Consider the following 22702-nt stretch of genomic DNA (forward strand, 5'->3'; position numbering starts at 1 on the left):
TATGAAATTTTTGAAAATATTTATTGAATTTTTTATAATGATATTAAAGATATTGAATAAATTAGATTTGAGATTAAAATCTAACAACTATAAAGACTGCTATCTATTTAATATTGATGATTTTTACTCCATATACTTGCCATTTACAAAATGATTTATATTGATTCAGTTTTGTTATTCTTTGTCTCTAGTATGTTTGGAATACATTATAAAATTATTTATTTGTTGTATAGATGTTGTGGAGGTAATTTCAAACAGAATTTTTCAAATTCAAGTCAACATGCTATTGCCTTTTGTTTTACATTAATTCTATATCAATTGATGCCTTTTTTTTATTGTGTTATTTATCTTAAATTCATGAAGACACTATGAATGATATGTGATGAGTATTAAAGTTGAACTTAGCCACTGTAGTTAATCTAATTCCACTGATAAATATTTATTACTTACTTCATGTAATGACTTGTTGTATATCTCACTTATTTCAAAAAAAAAAAAAAAAAAAAAAAATACACAAAATTCTTTCATTTTGTTATCATCACTTATGCTGAAAATGATTGAATTTTGTATACTTAATTGAAGTAGAGCATTAGTGAAGCTTCTTCTATGAGGCTTACAAAATTGTGTTCATTCTCAAAATCCATTTGATAGATTTTGATTCAACTTTGTCATTTTCCATTAATTGCGATGCGAAATTTAAATATGCAGTAAAAAATGGGAGTCTATGACTTTGTTTTCAAGATATAAGATTGTTTCACAAGCATATGCTACAAAGCAATATAGCATGACTTTGTCGTATGATGTGCCACAGTTGTTTGCATGTCTTGTATGGGCTTATAGGATCAAGTTTGTTCTCAAAATTTAATGGATCGATTTTATGAAACTTTGCCACTTTCTATTAATTGAGACGAGGAATCCAGAAATGTAATGTGGGTCCATTTAAATATAAAAAATCCAGCAACGAACCACTTAACCTTCCCAACAACATTTTAATGAAATATCATAACACATAGTGCCACCATTCTGGTGGCACTTCTGGGTGGCACTATGTGTTATGATATTTCATTAAAAAACTGTGTACATTAATTTTTATAAAATAGCAAAAAGCTTAATTTTGAGAGTAGGGATGAGTTTTATAAAAAAAAAAATTGTAAATCCGTAATAACGGGTAAAATCATCATTAAGTTAGACCCTACTCGAGATATGACACACAACCACCCTTTATCTCCCCATCCTGCCAATCTTAAACCACCAAAATTTAATAGCATGAATTATTCTAATACACAAACTTCCTGCAAAATTTCAGAAATTTTTGAAAGCACAGGAGTTATTAAGCTGCAAAGAGGGTAAACAAAATTGTGCCGCGCACACACACATTAACATCCATACACAGAAAAAAACTCAATGTTTTTGCATTTCTCAATGTTTCGAGGTCCCCTAAGTTCAAAAATGTAAAAAAATCTCAGAAGGGGGTCATTTTTTTGACTGAGTGAAATACTTTCCCTCTGTTATCTGTAACAGAGCCAGGAAAGTAAAAATAGGAGTACATTTTTGTTACTGTAATAACTTTGTATATCAAGGTCCATGCTCTCTGATGTGATGAGCACACCTAACAGAATTTAGTCCTAGGGTTTAAAAATAAAAACAGTATTATGTGCACTTAACAAAAAATAGGTCAAAAAATGAACAAAATACAAGAATAAAGCAATCACCATCAATTGCTTTGTTTCTTCGTACCTGGCCAGTGCAAGGATTGTCTCTCCTGTTGCCACAAAAGAGGCTATCCTTGTGGGTAGCCTCTTTTGTGGTGGTAAGTGCAACATTCACCTGTCCATGTTCATCAGGTACTGTACAAGAATTGCCTCTTCAGATGCAGGGATCGCTTCTTTCCTTTCAGCTCCACTTCAATTCTATCATGATACGACAGTCATGCAACGTCCTAGTAATAGATATATAAATTAATTTAAATATACGTAATATCGCCTGACATCGTCTGTATTGTATATAAAACATCATTTGATAAACACATACAACACACCTATACCACCATACTTGAAAATAATATATTTTTACTAACATTTTCATCTGTTGATAATAGACATCTTCATGTGTATAATGCAGAACAAAATAGACACATTAAAATGGAACAAACTTTTACAAACAAATTACAAGTTCAATTGAAAATTATTTCTTGAACAAATTAAATCTAAAGTTTAAAATAATTTCTTGAATAATTGATAAATTCTTACACAAATAAGTAATTTAATTTAAATTTTCATTTATGTAAGTTCATATCCACATGGCATAGTGAGTTGTATATGAGAAAAACTTTACGTGAGTTTAAAGTATTGTAGAACGCACGTGGTGAAAAAATAAGTCCGACGAGAAGATAAAGGAAATTTTAACAACTTTATTTTAATTTTCACCCGCGTTTGTTAAACTATACAGGATTCTCGATACACGTTTGTATTCCGACACTCCTTTTACAAAATCACTTAAAACTCGGCAGAATCGTAGTCGAAAAACTTGCGACAAAAGAATTGATGTACGCGACGCGTTACAGAAGGGGCGCGAAAAAGAAACTTATAACTAATTACTTAAAACTACTTATGCTAGAGAGGGAAAGAGAAGATGTAGAAAATAGGACAGAACAAGACAAGAACGGGTACCCAAACTTAGCTAGTGAACTCGTGATGGTGGCTACAACTCAGGCCTTCTTGGACGATACGAGATTCGACGACCGTAGTGTTCGAATTTTCTACTTTGTATTCTTCCGATAGACTTCCAGAAGAGCTTTTTTTATCAGATTTCTAGAGTTCTTCTCTAGATTCCGTAACGTTCGGTCTGCTGCCTCCTTCGTGCTCTCGTCAGCGCGAAATTCCTGGAGACCTCACTAAACACGTCCTCACAGCTCGTCGTCTCGGCCCAAAAGTGGCCAGTCTATCCTTCTTCTAGCCCCTGCAGGCTATATCTTTTTCTTTGTCTTAAAACCAGTTCGTTGCCACCCGCTGAGAGAAGTTTCCAGAAGAAAGAGAGTAGGGAACAAAGGGTGGAGAAATAAAGGGAAAGAGGAATATATATACATATATATAAAAAATATACAACGAAAAATATGGCGTAAGACCACAAAAGAAAGCACACCATGCTGTGGATGGTATGTCCATTTCTGTAAAATTAATTTCTATTCCATTTGTAAATGCTCTATAGATTTCAATTTCAAAAGTATTTAAGGTGAGCCCTATCGGACACCCTGTGTAGCAATCTTGTGTCCTGTATATTGGCATGTGTCCTCACATCCAGCATAAGTGGCTAAGGCCATGGATGAAAATGAAAGTTTCTTTCCATGTTGTACTGCCAGCAATGTAATCCATGATAATTCTTTTTCTTTTTCACTCACCTCTGAACGATGTTCGGGCCCTCTTTACAACAGATACAAAAATAGAAATTTTGTAACAATAAAGGTCATCCAAACCATATGGTATAAATCAAGGTGAATATGATTCCTTATGGTAAACTGTACAGGAAAGTTGACCGTATTTCAATATGACAATAATATCCAAAAAAATGTATAACATTATGACTCTTTTGCTCAACACATAACAATAGGCCAAAAGGGGTTATCGTTAAAATACTTAAGCACTGAATTAAGATTAGGTTTGGCTTTCCACACAATGAGAATATCATCAATGTATTTGGCATACAGTAATATATTTTAAGAAAATTTAGGCAATATGACATTCTCGTGTTTTCTTACCACCAATTCACACAGGGTTCTCAATATCAGGCTACCCATGGTTATACTCCTGCTCTGCAGGTAAGTGACTCCTTCATATTCAAAAAAGGAAGAACATACCATTAAGGGCATTAGATCCAACACAGAAGATAGATATTTATAAGTGTCTTCTACATTTTTTAAAAGAAAATCCCTAAGCTTGCAAAAACAGGGTTCAGGTTTTATTGACGGGAACAATATGTTGCAATCCTAAACTGTGAAGTATGTAAAGCTTAAAGCATCAAGATTCTGAATTTTCTCCAGTATTTTTTCCAGACTGGTGATAATGTAGGGATGTTCCTGAAGATGGTAATTTATGTATTTGTTGAGTACTCTCTCCATGTTTATGGTAGATGAAGCTGTCTTATCCACCAATGGATGTAACTGTTGACCCATTTTATGTGTTTTTGTGAATGCAAATATGCATGAAAGTGTAATAGCCATGGAGTAGGAATTAATTTTAAAGAAACAGACACACTATCCATAGTGTGGCATGCTTTCTTTGAACTCTCGTAAAGTTTTTCTCATATACAACTCATTATGCCATGCAGATACAAACTTATATAAATGAAAATTTTAATTAAATTAATTATTTGTGTAAGAATTGTTTGGGAAATTATTTTAACTCTTTTTGTAAGTTATTCCAAAAATTATCTTAAACTAAATACGTAATTTGTTCCGGAAATAATTTTAAATTGAACTTGTAAGTTGTTCATAAAAGCTTGTTCGACTTTAATATATTCATTTTGTTCTGAATTATATACCTGAATATGTCTGTTATAAATAGATAAGAACATTAGTAAAAATATGTTATTTTCAAGTATGCTGGTATAGGTATGTTGTATGTGTTTATCATATCTCAGTATTGGAAAGTTATTGACCACATTTGATGATGACTAAATAAATCAAAACAAAATATTATTCTATTATTGTATAAATTGATTTCAGACAGGTATTCAATCCTGTTTTCTGAAAATCTAATCAATTTTTAATAATCAAATTTTGATATTTCTTCATTTGTACTTTTCTGGATAAATAAATTATAATTAATTATAGCCTGATTAAAATCCAGTTGTATTGTTTGATTATTTTCAATCAAAACTGCTACATGCATGCTTTTGCTTACTTATAATAGGTTATTCTGTCTAGTCTAGAAAACAGAATAACCTGTTATAAGTTTTTAAAATATTTTAAAGACCTCCCATCTCACAAATCTACATATATAAAATCGAATAATTTCCTGTTTCTGTCCTAGATCTAACTCAAATCCTCATGAGAAAACACAAAAATATTTCTATTTTGCATGAAATTCTCATACTTAGACACATGTTAGATTCAAATACACAATATATATGTTAAGTATAGCTATATTAACACATAGGTTATGTTTTCATCTGATTATAGCCTATTGTATTAACAAATATACAATAAATGAAAAACAAATGCAAAGTTAAAAAAAATGTATTAAAATAGTAAGTGCTTTGTTGCTTTGTTTTGCTTGTAACACAAACTTTTTGGTGGGGGTCGATGTGCGGTTTCGAAAACTTGTAGGGGGTTGACGATCAAAAAAGTTTGGCGACTGTAACATCTGTAGTAGACCTGAGTCTGTTACATGAACTTGGAGGGTAAAGATATGTAAGACAATAAATAAGGACCTTACAAACTCTTTGATATCCAACAATAAACATTTAATAATGGACAATTAAAGATAATTTTCTATACAAAAAGAATCGTGGGAGGACAGAACACGTAACTCTTATAAACTAATGATATATACACTATACATGGGTTTTCGAAATAGAATGAAAATCACATAGGACAGTGAAAATAAAGTCTTACATAAGTTCCTTAGAGCTTCCTTTTCCTTTTTTAGTACTCACTTCGTAAGATTTTGATGTCTTGACTTCGATGTATTCGGATTCTACCTCTCCATTCGAAACTTGCATGTATAGTCCTTTTCCTTTGTTGATCAGAAACTCCTAGTTTGTGTTAATTGTTGAACAGCTCGAAGACAAAACCAGAAAGACCCTCTCTACGAAAGTTCCTTGCTTTTATATCTCCCGCCATTAGGCATGACGTACAGTACAATACATGTGGTCTAGGCCACTGACCAATCAACGTCCATGACAAGCAACACCCATCCAAAAACCAATACCATAACACAAAACGGAATTGCAAAACATAAACAAAACAAATTAAAAACCCGACACGACATGTGTAATGCAAAAAAAAAAAAAAAACAAAGTAATAATAATAAAAAAAATGTACAGTGCCTGTGCACTACACGACCCTTTGCCTATACCTAACTTTTGGTTTGTACATATCTGCATGATTTCAAGTTCAACATGATCAGAAAAATGCAACAAAATTTCATTTTACACAATGGAGTTTCAGTTTATATACAGTATTTTGAAATGTTTTTAGTGTTTCATTGTAAAATTAAATATTTTCATCAATGAAATTAATGTTTAGGTATATGCTATTAGGACACTGGAACTTTCATCATTCTTTTTTCCAATCCTTGGAAAGTTCTTGCACTTAATCTTACCTGAACAGATTGTTTGCAGATGCTAAGTAACATATATTAAAGTAAAAGAAATATATGACTGTATACACATTGTTCAAGTGGTTTCTCATCTAACACTAGCAATCACATGCTTTTTACAGTATCAATGTACCAAGCAAATTGTGGATTAAGAATACTTCTCCCAAAAGTATTTTAGTAATAAGTACTTATCATTTTCTTAATTCTTATGTTAAACAAAATGGTGGCATGTGAATAGTCATGAGCAATTTCTTCATTTTTATATTATCTTACAACATTACAATGTTAGATTATTGTAAAAACTGTAAAAAACAAATTTTGTTTTAATTTCAATGAATATAATACAGTAGCGAGAGCATCAATTTTGAATTACTTAGTTCACCCTTCTACAAAAACTTTACTTGTACTTTACAAATAACTGCAAATAAAAAAATCACTTTACATCTCATTTATGAGCCATTTCCAAGCATATGGTAACATTTCAAAGTCTTTGCCATTAATTACTTCACCTCTCAAACTTGTTTAATACATCCATGCAGGGCTATCAGGAGGGAAGGGAGCAAGGTAAACTTCTCATCTGTAGAAAAATTAGGGCCCTTTCCCTGTAAATTAATGTTATTTTTACTAATAAAAACATGAAACCTTTAAGATATCATTTATTAAGAAACAATCATTCTGTATGTTTTTCATTTAAAAAAGAAAAAAACAAAGGGAAGTGCAGTCTAACTCCTGGACCTCATACCAAGCTTTAAATAGCCCTACATCCATGTTTTCTTTGCAATCTCCAAATCTCTTTTTCCCTATCTCTCTTCTAACATTTAGTAGTTAGGGGTGTGGTGTCATCTGTTTTAGATTATGGAACATCCAGATATTATGTAAATAAAATGAGGTGACAGGTATGAGCTGATTCATGTGCGTATCTCCTGGGCATGATTTCCTGAAAATATTTGAGAAAATATTATTCAAGTGAGCTTCAATAAAACAGACTTTTGTCATTATGCAGTTTATATTTGATTAATGTTATAAACAGAATTAATTAGTTATTAAATGACAAATATCATAATTAAAATATCATCTGTGTGATTTCATTTTCAGTACCAGAAGAAGCACCTCAAATTATTAATTGTACATACATAAAGAATATTGATGCTACCTATGTTGCTTGGAATCCTGTCCCAGAAAGTTCAGTTCGTGGACATTTCAAAGGTTATAAGGTATATTAAGTACTAATGATAGTAAAATAGTTTTTCTATTTTCTATAAATATATAGAAATTGAATAGCTTTAATTAATTGTTAAGAAGCTAAATAGTATATATAAAAACTGCTACAGATAGTGTTGTATACATAACAAAAAACCCATAGTACCAATTGTAGAAATAAATATAAAAATACAACGTTTAATATTTGCATTTTATTGCGGAGGCAGTAGCCTCTGTGGTGTTACAACACCATTTTGATTATTATTATTTTTTATTATTATTCATTTATTTTTGTAACGGTTTGGTTCCACAGTAGGGAAAGCCACTATAGATGGGTACTTAAGGTGTACTCCTTTGTTTTCTTACCACTTTTTGTGCTGTGCGATTCATCAGGAGAGAGGGAAGTGGACAAGCAAGCAAGGACTATGAAAGTGGAAGTGTATAGAACTTTATACATATATATTTTTTATCAGCATTTTTAGGAATGACTCTTCCATACAAACTACCTCAGGACTTTTCTATTAATTGAATTCAACAAGGTGAAATAGTTAGTTTTGTGCCAAAACAGGAAAAATCGGGAAAATTTTGTAATATTAACTTCACATACTTAATATTGTAGTCTTGCCGTTTTCGTTGTAAAAATTAAATCAGATTCCCCTTAGTCTAGTACTATTGGGAACCACACCTCTAAAGAAAGGTCACCTCTGTACTTGTGAATTTTATGGACTGTTGCTGGAGCAAACGACAGAAGAGTAATGGAAGTAAAGTATTTACTTTTGTTAAGTGTTGTATTTTTACATTTATTTCTACAATTAAATGTAATACCATCAGCCATTTTTTTTTTTACTAATTTTTACCATAGTACCAACTTTGAATGTTTTTCAATTTAATTTAAAACTTACATATTCAATCAAAATTGTCTCCACCAACATTAATACACTTTTCCCATTGCAATAGAAATGCATTAATGCCAATTTGATACAGATCATTAGAATGAGAAGCCAAAAAGTCATTAAAGGTATTTTTGATTGCATCCTCTTCCTTGAAGATTTTCCTTACCAAAAATTGCCCAAATGTATAAAAAAAAGAGTGATAGTGTTGGCAAAAAGTCTGGAGAGTAAGATGGATGGAAAAAATTACATTTGAATTCTTTCATTTTTGTGATGAATAATTAAAGACTGTAGACCAAATGATGCTCCTTATCTCTCTCAATGAGTTCATGTGGTACCCATTTGCCGAGCTTCTTGACTTCCCCTAAAACGTTTAGATGTCAAGAAAAGGTTAAATAATGTCCAGTATGTTCAACCTTTCCGCGATTTTCTGGATAGTCGGGCAACATTCCGATTCGATGATGTTCTTCACTTTTGATTTTTGAGATTTGTGCTCCCAGAATAAAATTTTTTGAACCAATGCCTGATGGCCTGCTTAATCACAGAACTTTTATTAAAAGTTTTATTTGTATTTCAGGTTGCTTTGGCTACATTATGTCCCTGCTTATATGCTATATATTGCAGTGCCCTCTGTAGCAATCTAAATATATATATATATATATATTGTAAGTGTGAGGTTAGCCGATTGGGTGAAAAGGTGTCACGACAATTGAGCTGTCAATACTGTGGTGTGGGAGTGGAAAGACTCATTGAGGCAGGTTTTCCATCATAAACTGTTTTATATTACGAAAAGTTTCTTACAATGTTTTGCAAAGTTTGACGAAATACAGTTCAGGAAGCAAGTTAAAAGTCCACACAAGTTTGACATTTAGTAAGTTTTTTCCTCTGTCCCTTGATGACAGACATTGCTATTGACGGTCCCAGGCACACGGCACAGCTTCAGTTGGAAGTCTTGGGAGAAAAGGTAAATCTCAGCAAGTACAGATGAAACTGGAGGGCGGAAGTTTCCCAGGTTGATGAAAACCTCCCGATGATGTCTGTCGAGCACCAATTTACAAGATAAAAGAACGGTGAACCAAGAACCTCTCATCCTTGAAACACACAGTTTTATAAGTTTTTCCCTTAAAGCCTCCCTTTCATTGGTCCTTACTTGTCACCTGGTGACAATTTGAAACCGATTGGAGGGCATGGGAGAGGTCAGTTTTGCAACTAAATATGACTCCTCTCCAACCACGTTTCCCTCAACTTTAGTCTTTTCTATTGTTTAAATAATTTACTAAAAACACTTCCATTGTTTAATTGAGACATTTAATTCCTCCTATTCGTGTCTGAAAAGGAGATCTTTAATTTCTCATTTGATACCCCGTATTCGGACCTCTCAGTCGACCCCCATTCGGGTCCTCACATAAGTATGCCTGAGCAATACTCATTTCTGTTCATGTCCTTGTTCAATAAAGCTGTGTTACTGTTACTCCGTGTGTTGGAATCAACGATCGCGATGTTTTGTAGATGTTCTGACGTAATAAAAGGTTGGTGGCGTTGTTGACCCCTCGGGGAAAGTGACCTCATTTCACTCTCCCCTTTCCAGCACTGACCTTCTGTGAGTTAAGACCGTGTGTAATCTTTGTGCATTCTTTGTTCTTTTGTTACATAACCGGTTACGCTAGTCCAACTGCCTTTTTACCAATCTTTCCGATAAGCGCCAAGTCTAACAGGTTATGGGCCCAGTTACGGCAACAACTAATTAAGCATAAGGAAAAGATAAAGGTAAATTCAAGGAATAATATAAACTAAATAAATTTACGTAAGAAGAATATTCGGCGAGAACAAAAGACTTCACAATGGCGGATAAAAGTTACGTTGCCATCACTAAATTGAACAACAACAATTATCACATTTGGAAATATAAGATGGAATTGCTGTTGATAAAAGATGAGTTATGGGACGTAATACAAAAGGAAATACCCTCGGATCCTGACTCATCTTGGTTAACAAAGGACGGAAAGGCGCGCGCCATGATAGGCCTCCTGATGGAAGACAATCAACTGCCATTAGTAAGAAAGGAAACTACAGCTAAAGGAACTTGGGAAGCCATAAGGAAACACCATGTTAAGTCTACACTATCAAATAAAGTTTACCTATTGAAGAAAATTTGCAATTTAAAACTAGAAGAAAACGGCGACATGGAGATACACTTGGCCAACATGGAGGAAATGGTTGATCGTCTTATGGCACTGGGAGAAACTCTAGCTGAGAAATTAAAGATAGCATTATTACTTAGTAGCTTGCCAGACAGCTATAGCACTTTAATAACAGCACTAGAGACTCGTCCAGAAGAAGATTTAACTCAGGAGTTAGTACGTAATAAATTAATCGAAGAACACTCAAGAAGAAAGACCTCATCAAATGAAGAATGTGAAGCGGATAAAGCATTTAAAGTGGGAGCACGCCCAGTAACTCAGAAAAGGAATTTGCTCAAAAGTTGTTATTTTTGCAAAAAGCAGGGACATGTAAAGAAAGAATGTAGGAAATATGCAACATGGAAAGAAAAACATCCAAATCAGATCAACAAAATTTATGCGGAAAGTGATGAACAACACCCGGAAAAGGAATCCTATGTATGTTTTAAGACAGGAACACAAAACGAGATTCATCAATGGTACGTAGACTCGGGAGCTTCGTCACATATGTGTTGCGAGAAGTATTTATTCACAACCATTAATAGTAAACATAGAGAGAGAGTAATACTAGCCAATGGTCAAGCCCTATACACTGAAGGTAAAGGCAATGTAATGATAACCTGCATGGATGAAAATAACGAACGACGTCGAATATATATGAAAGACGTGCTATATGTGCCACACCTTAAAGGAAATTTAATCTCAGTCAGAAGACTAACGACATTAGGGTTTACCATAAAATTTGAAGGGAACATTTGCTCTATCCAGAAAAACGGAGTAACAGTAGCATCGGCAACAGCAAACACATGTTTGTATGAGCTTGATAAATCACATAAAGCGCTTACAGTGGTTAATGATATGAAGGAATGCATCCATTTATGGCATAGAAGATTAGGGCACCGTGACATGAACTCCATAATTTCGATGCAGAATAAACAATTGGCTACAGGAATAAATATTCAGAAATGTCGCATATTCAAACCTTGTGAGTATTGCATCGAGGCCAAGATGACTACTAAAAGTTTTCCAAGGAAATCGGAAACCAAAACCTATCAATTACTTGAATTAATACACACTGATGTATGCGGACCAATGCAAACAGCAACACCGAGAGGCAACAAATACATTTTAACCATGATAGATGATTACAGTAGGTACACCGAAATATATCTTCTTAAACATAAAAGTGAAGTACCCGATAAAATAAAGGAATATGTTAAATATGTACAAACAAAATTTGGAAGAACTCCTCAACGAATCAGATCGGACAGAGGAGGTGAATTTTCAAGTACCAACTTAAAGACGTTCTTTAAAAATGAAGGTATTCTATGGGAAACTATGGCACCTTATTCCCCGCAACAAAATGGAGTAGCAGAAAGGAAGAATAGATACCTGACAGAAATGACAAGATGCATGTTAATTGATGCTCGATTACCGAATAAATACTGGGGAGAAGCGGTGAATAGTGCAAATTACCTACAGAATAGATTAATTACTAAAGCGAGTGAAACAACTCCGTTCGAAAAATGGCATGGAAAGAAGCCAAACCTCTCGCATATAAGAATTTTTGGATGCTCAGCCTATGTTATTAAACCTAAAGATCGAAAGAAACTAGAACCTAAAGCCACGAAACTAATTTTTGTAGGATACGAGAGAGCATCGAAAGCTTATCGATTAATTGACACGAAAACTGATAAGATAACAATAAGCAGAAATGTTCACTTTCTGGAAAACGTCAAGCACAGAGACTCCGAAATCGATATACACGATGATAATGAAAATTCGAAACAAGTTACAATTGTTGATAACACGAATTTAAAAGAAGAATGCAAAACGAAAACAAGGGAACAAGAAATGGAAGAATCTGGCATACATTTAAGGAGATCGGAAAGAATTACTAAGGGAGTACCTCCTATAAGGTTAATTGAAACAATAAATTTATCAGTGACAGAGGATGCAGTAGAACCGAGAGAATATAGCGAGGCAATCGCAGGCAAACATTCCAAAGAATGGAGCGAAGCCATGAATCAAGAAATAGCAGCCATGAAAAATAACGGCACATGGAAAATTACGAAATTACCTCCAGGTAAAACTGCAGTAGGAAGCAGATGGGTATATAAAATTAAGAGGGACGAAAACAATAAAGTTAACTGTTTTAAGGCTCGTTTAGTCGCTCAAGGATACACACAAAAGTATGGCTTCGACTACGATGACGTATATGCCCCCGTGATCAAAACTGCCACCCTTCGAACACTCCTAACTATAGCCGGAACTAAGAACGTGAAAGTTAAGCATTATGACATCGAAACGGCTTACTTAAATGGAGACTTATCACACGAGGTATACATGAAACAACCCGAAGGATACGAAGAAGGATCACTGGACATGGTTTGCAAATTATTGAAAAATATATATGGCTTGAAACAAGGAGCAAATGAATGGAATAAAAAATTAAATGAAACATTGCTATCTAAGGGATTTAGAAGAAGCGTGGCCGATCCCTGTCTTTACACCAGAGGCCATAAAAGATGTTTGTATTTAGCAATTCATGTAGATGACGTAATAGCAATGGCCACAGACGAACATACGTTAACCGAATTTGAAACCGAAATGAAGGATATGTTTAAAATCAAGAATTTAGGTGACTTAAAATATTATCTGGGAATACAATTTGAAAGAGACGAAAACGGAATATTTTCACTCCACCAAGAAAGATATATCGAAAATAAATTGCGAGAATTTAACTTATTCGATTCAAGACTGTCTAATATTCCTATGGATACAGGATACTTAAGAAGAAATGAAATGCCTGATACGTTCAAAAACAACAATGTATACAGAAGTGCTATTGGATCTTTATTATATCTAGCGACTAATTCGCGTCCAGATATTGCGATAAGTACGTCGATATTAGCGAGAAAAGTAACAAAACCTTCGGAAAGTGATTGGGTGGAAGTAAAAAGAATCTTTCGTTATCTGAATTCGACAAAGAAGAAGAAACTTAAATTAGGAAATATCGACGAAGAATTAGAACTTAAATGTTATGTAGACGCCGACTGGGGAGGCGATCGTATAGACCGCAAATCGAACACAGGATATTTGCTCTTGCTAAAAGGAAGTCCTATTCATTGGGTCAGTAAAAAGCAACAGTGTGTAGCACTTTCGTCCACAGAAGTGGAGTATGTAGCCTTGGCAGAAGCTACTCAAGAAACTGTATGGATGAAACGACTTCTAGAAGAAATAAATCTACCGATTACGACACCTATCAAAATATTCGAGGACAATCAAAGTTGTATACGACTTTTAGAATTAGGAAAAGCACAACACGCACGAAACATATCGACACAAAATACCATTTTGTACGCGATTTAAAGAATTCGGGAGAAATTACTGTAATTTATTGTCCGAGTGAACGGATGACGGCCGACTTGTTAACAAAGCCGCTAGACACGAATAAGGTTAATAAATTTACTCGCGAGTATCGGATTGTATTAACGATCAATCGTTGAGGGGGTGTGTTGGAATCAACGATCGCGATGTTTTGTAAATGTTCTGACGTAATAAAAGGTTGGTGGCGTTGTTGACCCCTCGGGGAAAGTGACCTCATTTCACTCTCCCCTTTCCAGCGCTGACCTTCCGTGAGTTAAGACCGTGTGTAATCTTTGTGCATTCTTTGTTCTTTTGTTACATAACCGGTTACGCTAGTCCAACTGCTTTTTTACCAATCTTTCCGATAAGTGCCAAGTCTAACACCGTGTCCATGTGAATCAGTCTCCATCCTTTCATACCTAATTCTGACAATCATACATACAATTATACTCATAAAAGAAAATTATTTAATTTCCTTTTTTCCATGCCATCAGAAAAGGTGTTCTTTAAACATGTGGAACTCACAATATAAATGAGATTACATTTTTGAATTCACATATTATGTGTGTGCTCTTCCAGTTGCAAACATGCAGCACTATTAACATGGAAAAAGTTGAACTACAAGGCCAGAAAGTTTAAATTTTAAAAAAACAGCTATTTCATTTGCAATGGTTCAATAATATCCTGGTTTCAAGTATTAATAAATAAAGTCTTTTACTGATTCTTGGTGTCTTTGTGGGCTTACACATTCCAGTATTCATCAGTCTTAGCCACAACTAATTCTCCAGTCTATGGTTTAATAAGCTTTTAGTGCAGCCTTTCTGGCAACCTGATGTTTTGGCAAACAATGCTATATCAGCATTTGCAGATTTATTTTGTCAAAATAATACAAATGAATAGAAAAAATGATGTCAATGACATAACCATGGAAATGGCTATATTGCTTCATCAGAGCTCACCATATTCATAGCCCAATGAGGGTGATGTGCATCAGTCACTGTACTGATAAACTTGTTGGTGAATATTGGAACACATTTTAGTACATTGCAGTTCACTGATGCATTGTTCAATGCATGCTGGAATATACCCATTGTTGAGCTGCAATTTTCAAAAATTGCAGACCTGTAAATTCCTGCTGGCATCCATCAGTCCTTCCTTTATCACGAGAACAGTGTTAATAGATGAAAGTCAGGATTAGATAAGGAAAACTTAGGTGGGGGAGGTGCTGATTAACTGTATATGAACTACAAGTTTGCACCAAAAGTCATATTACAGTAGTTCAATTAAAAAATTTTCTCCTGAACATAATTAGATAGATGACCTGCATGGCTCTATTGTTAACAGGGAAAGTTTGATGTACAGGGGCAAGACACTACTAAAATTGAGAGCATTGTGACAATGGTACAATAAATAATTGCTTGTTTTTGTTTAAATATTTGTAACATAATTTACTCTACAGAAATATGTAATATTTCACACACACTGAAAGAAAAGTAAAAATTATAAATGTTTCTAATTTTCAAAAAATAAAAAATCAATCATACTGTAAATTTGATTTTACTCCAGAATCTCCTCGGCACTCTTTTTTTCTGCCAGTTTAACTATGAAAACTCAGCCATAAGTCCTACTGTTGTACAACTTATGAGCAAACCTTTTCTATCTAAAATATTTTCTGTAAGTTGAAAATATGACTCATGAATAATCAGATAAACTAAGTTGGAAATGCTAAAGTCCATCTTAGTAGATTTTCTTCTGTCTAGCAACAATTCTGTTAAGCACAAAAAGGCTGATTGTTACCTCACTGTTGAATAGACCCTCAAACTTAAAAGTTAGCTAGTCTCCTAGCTTTAATTTCTGCTAACTTGTCTACCAATTCCTCACTGTTCTTCACTATTTCTCCATAATTCCACAGCTTCTTACTAAAGAAGTTTTCTGGCTTTCTATCTAAAAGTGGGTGAATATCACTCTTCCACTATTGATTTTTCAATCCATCAATCTTTATACATTTTTATTTATCCAGATAATCTTGGGATTTTAAGCAGGCTCGAGACAAAACTGATTTTTGCTGCTGCTATTTTCAGAATGGTTGCCAACAAAAAGCACTCCTGTATAAACTATTTATAAACAACTGTAATTTACATTTATTGTATTTGGCTTATAATTTTAATTTTTATTTATTTTCTTCTTCTTTTGAACATTTTGACTACTCATTTGCCATCCCTCTCACTCATCAAGCCAGCCCTATGTCAAAGAATTCCCATTTCCTATTTTCTTCAAAAAGTCTGATGTTTTTTCTCTTGTTAGAATTCAGTCCAGATCTGTTTGGATTCCTCACAATGCATTTCCTTCACATACTTTTGCAAATTAGAGATGCAAAAAAAAGAACACTGAAAAGATTCCAGAGTAAAATCAATTTTATAGTAAGGTATGACTATGATTTGTTAATAATAAAGAATAACTTTTTAATATTGTAAAAAAATTATATCTTTGTGGATATCAAAAATTTATTAACATGGAAACAATAAATCTAAAATGAAATGGAATATAAAGAAATGTTTTATTTATTTCTTAGATACAAGTTTCAGCATATGTGGGAGATATAAAATATATAAAGGAAGAAATAGTAAGTCATGATCAGAATGAAACTCTACTGAACATTCTTCATCCAAACATAGAAAATAAAATTGCTGTATTTGTTTTCAATGGAAGATATAATGGACCTCGATCAGAAGCATTCATTGTTGCACCGGAAGGAAGTAAGTCTAAATTATAAATATTTTTGTAATGATTTTTGATGTTTATCATGTGGCATGATGCCATAGTTCATGTATAGTTTGTAAGTTTATTTATATTTATTTTCTTATTTCCCTTTCAAATTTATCCATTTTCTTTTGTTCTCTGACTTTGAGAACTTTCTATCCCTACCTCACTTCCAAGGGTGTGGGCGATAGACAATAGAGAGGAGGAAGCCATGAGGGCAAGTCCTATGTGGTTGAGATACCTTTTTGGCCAAGACACTGAGGGAGAAGGACATGCTCCGGGTTGTGAGAGCAGCATCAGGAGCTACTGGGTGCAACCACTGGTATATATGGTTAGAACATAAGGACAACAGTGGGCCAAGAGAGAAAATTATCCGTAGATAATTAAGGTAGACCATTGGTGGAAAGAAAACCAGAAGAGATAGTAGTGGACTTTGAAAGAATTCCAAAACTCAACCTTGGACCTATTCATCGAGAGACACGTGGAGCAATGGGTACCCCTTTCCTGAAAACTTATTTCTTCTTAGGATCTTCTTCTCTAATTTTTCTATTGTAGGATTAAGTAGGTTAGGAATATAGGATTAAGATAGTTTTTAAGCACGATAGAAAATTATATGTGATGTGAATCTAGTGTATGTGATCTCGTGTAGCAACTGAGTGGGTTCCATTGGACGTAATTGTTGGTTATATATCATATCGCTGTATAAAAGTGTCCACAATAGGGAGACACAAAAGAGTTGGGACCTGGTTTTATCTTATGTTCAAACATGAAAATAAAGTTTTGTTCTTTATATTATACTCTGTTGTTATTCTAGTCACTTTGAACATCACAATCAGTTATAAAAATAAAAATTTCAGAAATAGTCCTTCTCACTAAACTTACACAAGAAAAAATTTGGTAGTCCCTTTACTACCAAATTTTTTAATCAATAATAACTTATAAAGTTTAAAAATAAACATATGCATGGCCTATGCAATAGAAACCATAGTAATTTTGTCATTAGACTGTTATCATTTTCTTTATTCATGTACTATTAACAGAGGAGAGCATGATGAAGGAGAAAAGAGCAAATGATACTAAATACTAGAGGTCATGTTTCAGTTTTACTCCTTTTAGCTGTATAGTTTGTCTTGCTTGCAGGATTATTAAAAGGGTAGGGTTTTAAGAAAAGCATTAAGTTTACTTTTCCAGCTATTACATACAATAGCTGGGAAAGTATGGCAGTCAGTCAAAAAATGAATCCAAGATTTTTACAGTTTTGGACTCAGGACGTTGAAATGTCAATAAATGCAAAAAGTTTTCAGGATTTTTCTGTATGTGTGTGTTTATGTGGGGTACAATTTTGTTCACCCACTATAAAGCTTAATAACTCTTTTAATTAAAACTGCTGGTGGTATTTTTATAAATTAAAAATTTGAAGAAGCTAAATCATCATCTTTCTTCCATGCCCATTTGTCAGAAAACAATAACAGTCTTTTTTTATAGAGACAACCTTTTATTGTAGGCTATGCCTCTGCTGAATTATGCAAAACAATAAAAAAGTTCACTATTGATAAGCTGATGAAAAAATATATGCACAGTTTTAATTAAAACAGCTGACAGTGTAAAGTACTATTTTAATTTACAACGATTTTTGACTCTACCGTGTGCCGGAAACAACCGTTAACCTACCGGGTACTTTACTCGGATTCGCGTTAGCGTGCCAGGCCTGGACTTTAAGCATGCACCGAATTAAATAATGACAAGATTTGTCAACAACAAAAGTAAAGATTTAATTAGTCGTTTAGCAATAACTATGTACAATCTTTAGTAAAAATCAAACAATAATTTATTCAATGAAATGCAACAAAATCAACCCGACAATACTCGATTCAATTCTATGTCTAACTTAACTCTATTCCCCTTGGGAATCCGACAAAACCAAAAGTTTAACTTATAACAATAATTCTTATAAACTAGAGATCCTAATCGTCACCTCAATATACTCGGAACCTATTTCCTCAAACTCTCAAGACTTTCTCTGACTGTCGATCCACAATTCGAATCACTTCAAAATCACCTTGGAACTATTCGAGATCCTATCAGACACCTCTCTTGTTTCCTGCTACGAAGCTCACCAAGCTCGTTGCTATCCGGAATTCACCTCTCCGTCTTCACTTGAGACTCGGGATTTATAGTGTGAGGTGACGTCACAATTTTGAATGCGATCACTCCCCTCATTTACATACTTAATACTAACAATAACTTGTTTTGTCGTCTGGCAGCCTCTTTTCCGACAATTTACTCACTAACCTTTTACATTATTTGTTTTTACAATTTTCCGGGACGGTTTTATTATTTAAGGTCTAGTGAGTCTTTTTCGTGCTTGTGGGGTCTCCTCCCCTCTTTCTCGGTGCGGACTTATTCTATGCCGCTCGGGAAGCGCAAATGTGCACGAGTCCTATGGCGCTTTTTTTTTTCGTCGGTGAGTTGGTTTTTTTTATTTCTTCTCTTTTTAAATGCTTAAGGTGAATGGTGAGGAAACCTTCGTCCTAACAAAACATAAGCCCCAAACAAAAATAGAATAATAAGCAAAATAAAAGTAAAATAAAAATAACGCTCAGACTTGGTTCCTTACAACAGTTTTTATTAAAATTGACTATACTTTGTATATACACATCAAAAGTATAGTGATCTTATATGATCACTACCAAACTTGTTTTGTTTTTACATATGTACTGTACTTATATACAGGGTATTTCAAAACACTTCAAATCTCTTTCATAATTCCAGAAATTGTAACTTCCAAGAACCCTACTAGTTCTTGATTTATCCCTGGTCAAACCTCTGTATAATGAATTTCTTTTGATAAATGTGGAGAATTCTTTATATAGAAAAGTCAAGAAATAAAAAAGCACTGGTAGTAAAAAGAAAACATACCCTAAGACTGCTTTTATGTGATCTGGATGTTCCCCAGACAGATAAAACTTGGCACTGAAAGTTGCCTGGATGAGTAACAGTGCATTGTAAGGCATGAAACTTTTCACATGATATGTACTGTATATGGTAAAATCTGTCTGCCTGGATTTCTTCACTAACAGCTCACAGGCTTGGCAGGCATAATTTGCAACCTAGCATAGCACTGAAACAAATGCATATCTTTGTGTGATCTGGGTAGTTAGTCATTTTGATGCTTTCAATTATCTTCTGTGCATGCTACAAGCAGTATTTTGTCAGTTCTATTAGACAATAGACTAGGAAAACAGTATGGCAATTTTCATACACATGTTATCCACTGCCATGCACTTGAGAAACTGATCTCTTTCAATTCAGTGAGGAGATAATTTTCAGTATGAGGAGACAACTCAATCTTTATTAACATATGCAAAACATACATGCTCGGTTCCGCATAGCATAGCCGAGAATTGAATTACAAAATTATTGGTTACATACTAGGGTAAAAATGACAATATGTGATAAAATGTAATATAATAAAATAAAGTAATAAGGTAATAATAATTAAAGTGTTACAATATAGTATATAATGACAAAGAGTGATACAATGAATAAGGTATATACAGTAAGACCCCGCTTAACGCAGGGGATGCATTCCTAGATGACAGAGTGCTAAGCGAAACAGCATTAAACGGGGTCATCTTAACATGTAAATAAGGGGGATACGTGAAACAGAACAGAGAATAAGAAAATTTATCAGTTTTTTTTTTGTTTTATTTTGTAACATTTATTGTTAAATACTTTTTTATTACATTAATTATAGACTTATTTATTGCTAATATCAAAATTTATTCATAAAACATTCATGAAAATAAAAAAAAGTTTGAGTAAAGAAGTTATGTTTGTGATGAGGAAGGTTCTTCCTCATTTGACATCTTTTGTTTCTTTGTGAAGAAGTCATCTAACGTTGTTTGCCTTTTCCTGTTTCGTTCAGCAAGCAGTTGTCGATAGCAAGACATCGCATCCATGACACTTCGTCTTGCCTTTGAACTTCTATCAAAATTGAAATCATTTTGTATAAACTGATCCATAATTTCCGTTATAGTGGCTAAACTTTTTTTTAGAAAATCCGTTGAAAGTTCCTTTTGTTCCTCATCTTCAGAAATGCTAATTTCGTCATCTTCATGCACCTGTTGTTCTACTAATTCTTTTAGATCGTTGTTGGAAAAACTTTCTTCAGTTGTAACTTGCAATAATTCTTCAATATCCTGTGCATTTATATTATCCAACCCTGTTTCATTAGCTAGCTTGACAATTTTGTCGACATCAACAATGGATTCTCTTGTGTCAACATCCTTGCTTAGCTCCGGCTGTACATTCTTCCATACCCCTTTAAACATTTCTCAGTCACTTCATTCCAGGAAAGATTGATGTTGTCTACAGCATCCATGATATTCTAGTTTTTCCAAAAATCTCTAATGGATTGTTTATCTGCTCCATCTGTTTTATCAACCAGTTGTCGGAATGTCCGTTGCAGATAATAAGCTTTAAAATTTGATATTACACCTTGATCCCAACACTGCGTACGATCTCGGGCAATTTCAATACTACCGCGTAATATCGAAACAGCGTTAAGCGGGGTCTTATTGTACATAATTATTTGTATAGATGATTGCAGCAAGTACTGCAGTACAAATGCAATTGTAATTAACAGCTGGAAGTATAAACAAAGATTATGAATGAAATTAAAGTAAACAAAAGTAATATATACAAACAATATGTACACAAGGTTAAAAGAGCAGTCAAGCAGCAAAAGCTGCAGAACAAAAGTTGTATACTAGGTGATCCTGTTGTTAAGATTACAAAAGTAATTATCAGTCATAAAAATACATAATTACATATAACATATTAAAACGTGGAAAAAGATGGCATCAGAGGAGAGCCAGATAAACAGAGTACACTTGATAAGTAGTAGAAGGAGAAGTCCAATGTTAAGAAGTCAAGTCCAGTAGTTGAAGCGTGCAATGCCATAAGGTTGTAAATGCCATTTTTCTCAAAATACGTTTTATTGAAGAAATGAATTTTATATGCAATGTTTTTTCCTACAAAAAGATATTGCGGCGATAGTGGTGCTCTAAGTGGCTATATTTTGAAGATGAATTTATGTGCAAGCCATAATGTTTTAAGCACCAATGTGCAAGCCACGTGACTTTTGGCGCGTAAAATGTTACGGTTTACATTTACATCATTTTTTTATTCCAATTTGTAACGCAGTGAGTTTTTTACGCAGAACCGGATAACTGAATCCCAGTTTATTAATAGTTAACCTGTATCACCTTATTATTTGATATTTCAAAATGATATTCGGACTTCCATTAATCTTTCAAGTTTGAAGTTTTTAAATACATTTTAACTTTTATTACACTAAATTAATACCTTATTGTTTATATTTTCCTTTATTTATCATAATTATATTACAATTGATAAAGATTACAGCCCAGTTCAAGTACCAAAACATTGTTGAAGCCAGGAAGCAGTCACTAATAGATTATTGCCAGTTTTTAATGTTAAAATTGATATTGAATTTGTAAATTGTGTAATTTAAATGTAAGTTTTTGGTATTCAAAACTGTTTTTCAGCTGTAGAAACATTAATTTTATGATTGCAATTGTTTTTGGCATTTACAACTTTATGCACTTGCACAATTTTGGCATTTACAACATTATGGCTCTAACCCTGTTTTTAAACTTTTTTTGTTTCCTTACCATCATACTTAGGTGTTTGAAATTAAACCCAATGTTTTATTCCAAAGTGTAAATTGTTAAAATAATTTTTATAGCATTTGATTAAAGTTTGTTCATTAGAAAAAGTGTTTTTTCTCTCTCCAGAGAAGTTTGTTTTTTGGCATTTACAACATTATGGCATTGCACGCTTCAGTTTATTTTAGTCCCTGATGGCAAGAGGGGCAATTGCCTCATGTCTTTTGATGAGATTGCTAAAGGCAACAAATAGTTCTTTGGTCCTCAGCAGGTCACTGTGTTCACATGGCCAG

At 33.5% G+C, this 22702-nt stretch overlaps 1 protein-coding gene across 1 annotated transcript in view; it reads left to right on the forward strand.

Annotated features, from left to right (window-relative positions):
* The window catches only part of LOC136981935 (neuroglian-like), a 125312-nt gene that overhangs the window by 76519 nt on the left and 26091 nt on the right, over window positions 1-22702 (forward strand). Inside the window, exons 16-17 of the mRNA XM_067278338.1 lie at window positions 7413-7531; window positions 16529-16712. Of these exons, the coding sequence (XP_067134439.1) occupies window positions 7413-7531; window positions 16529-16712 (303 nt within the window). The remainder of the gene's footprint in view (window positions 1-7412; window positions 7532-16528; window positions 16713-22702) is intronic.

The sequence above is a fragment of the Centruroides vittatus genome, unplaced genomic scaffold (assembly GCF_030686945.1).
Source record: "Centruroides vittatus isolate TY-2023 unplaced genomic scaffold, ASM3068694v2 contig_799, whole genome shotgun sequence".
NCBI lineage: Eukaryota > Metazoa > Arthropoda > Arachnida > Scorpiones > Buthidae > Centruroides > Centruroides vittatus.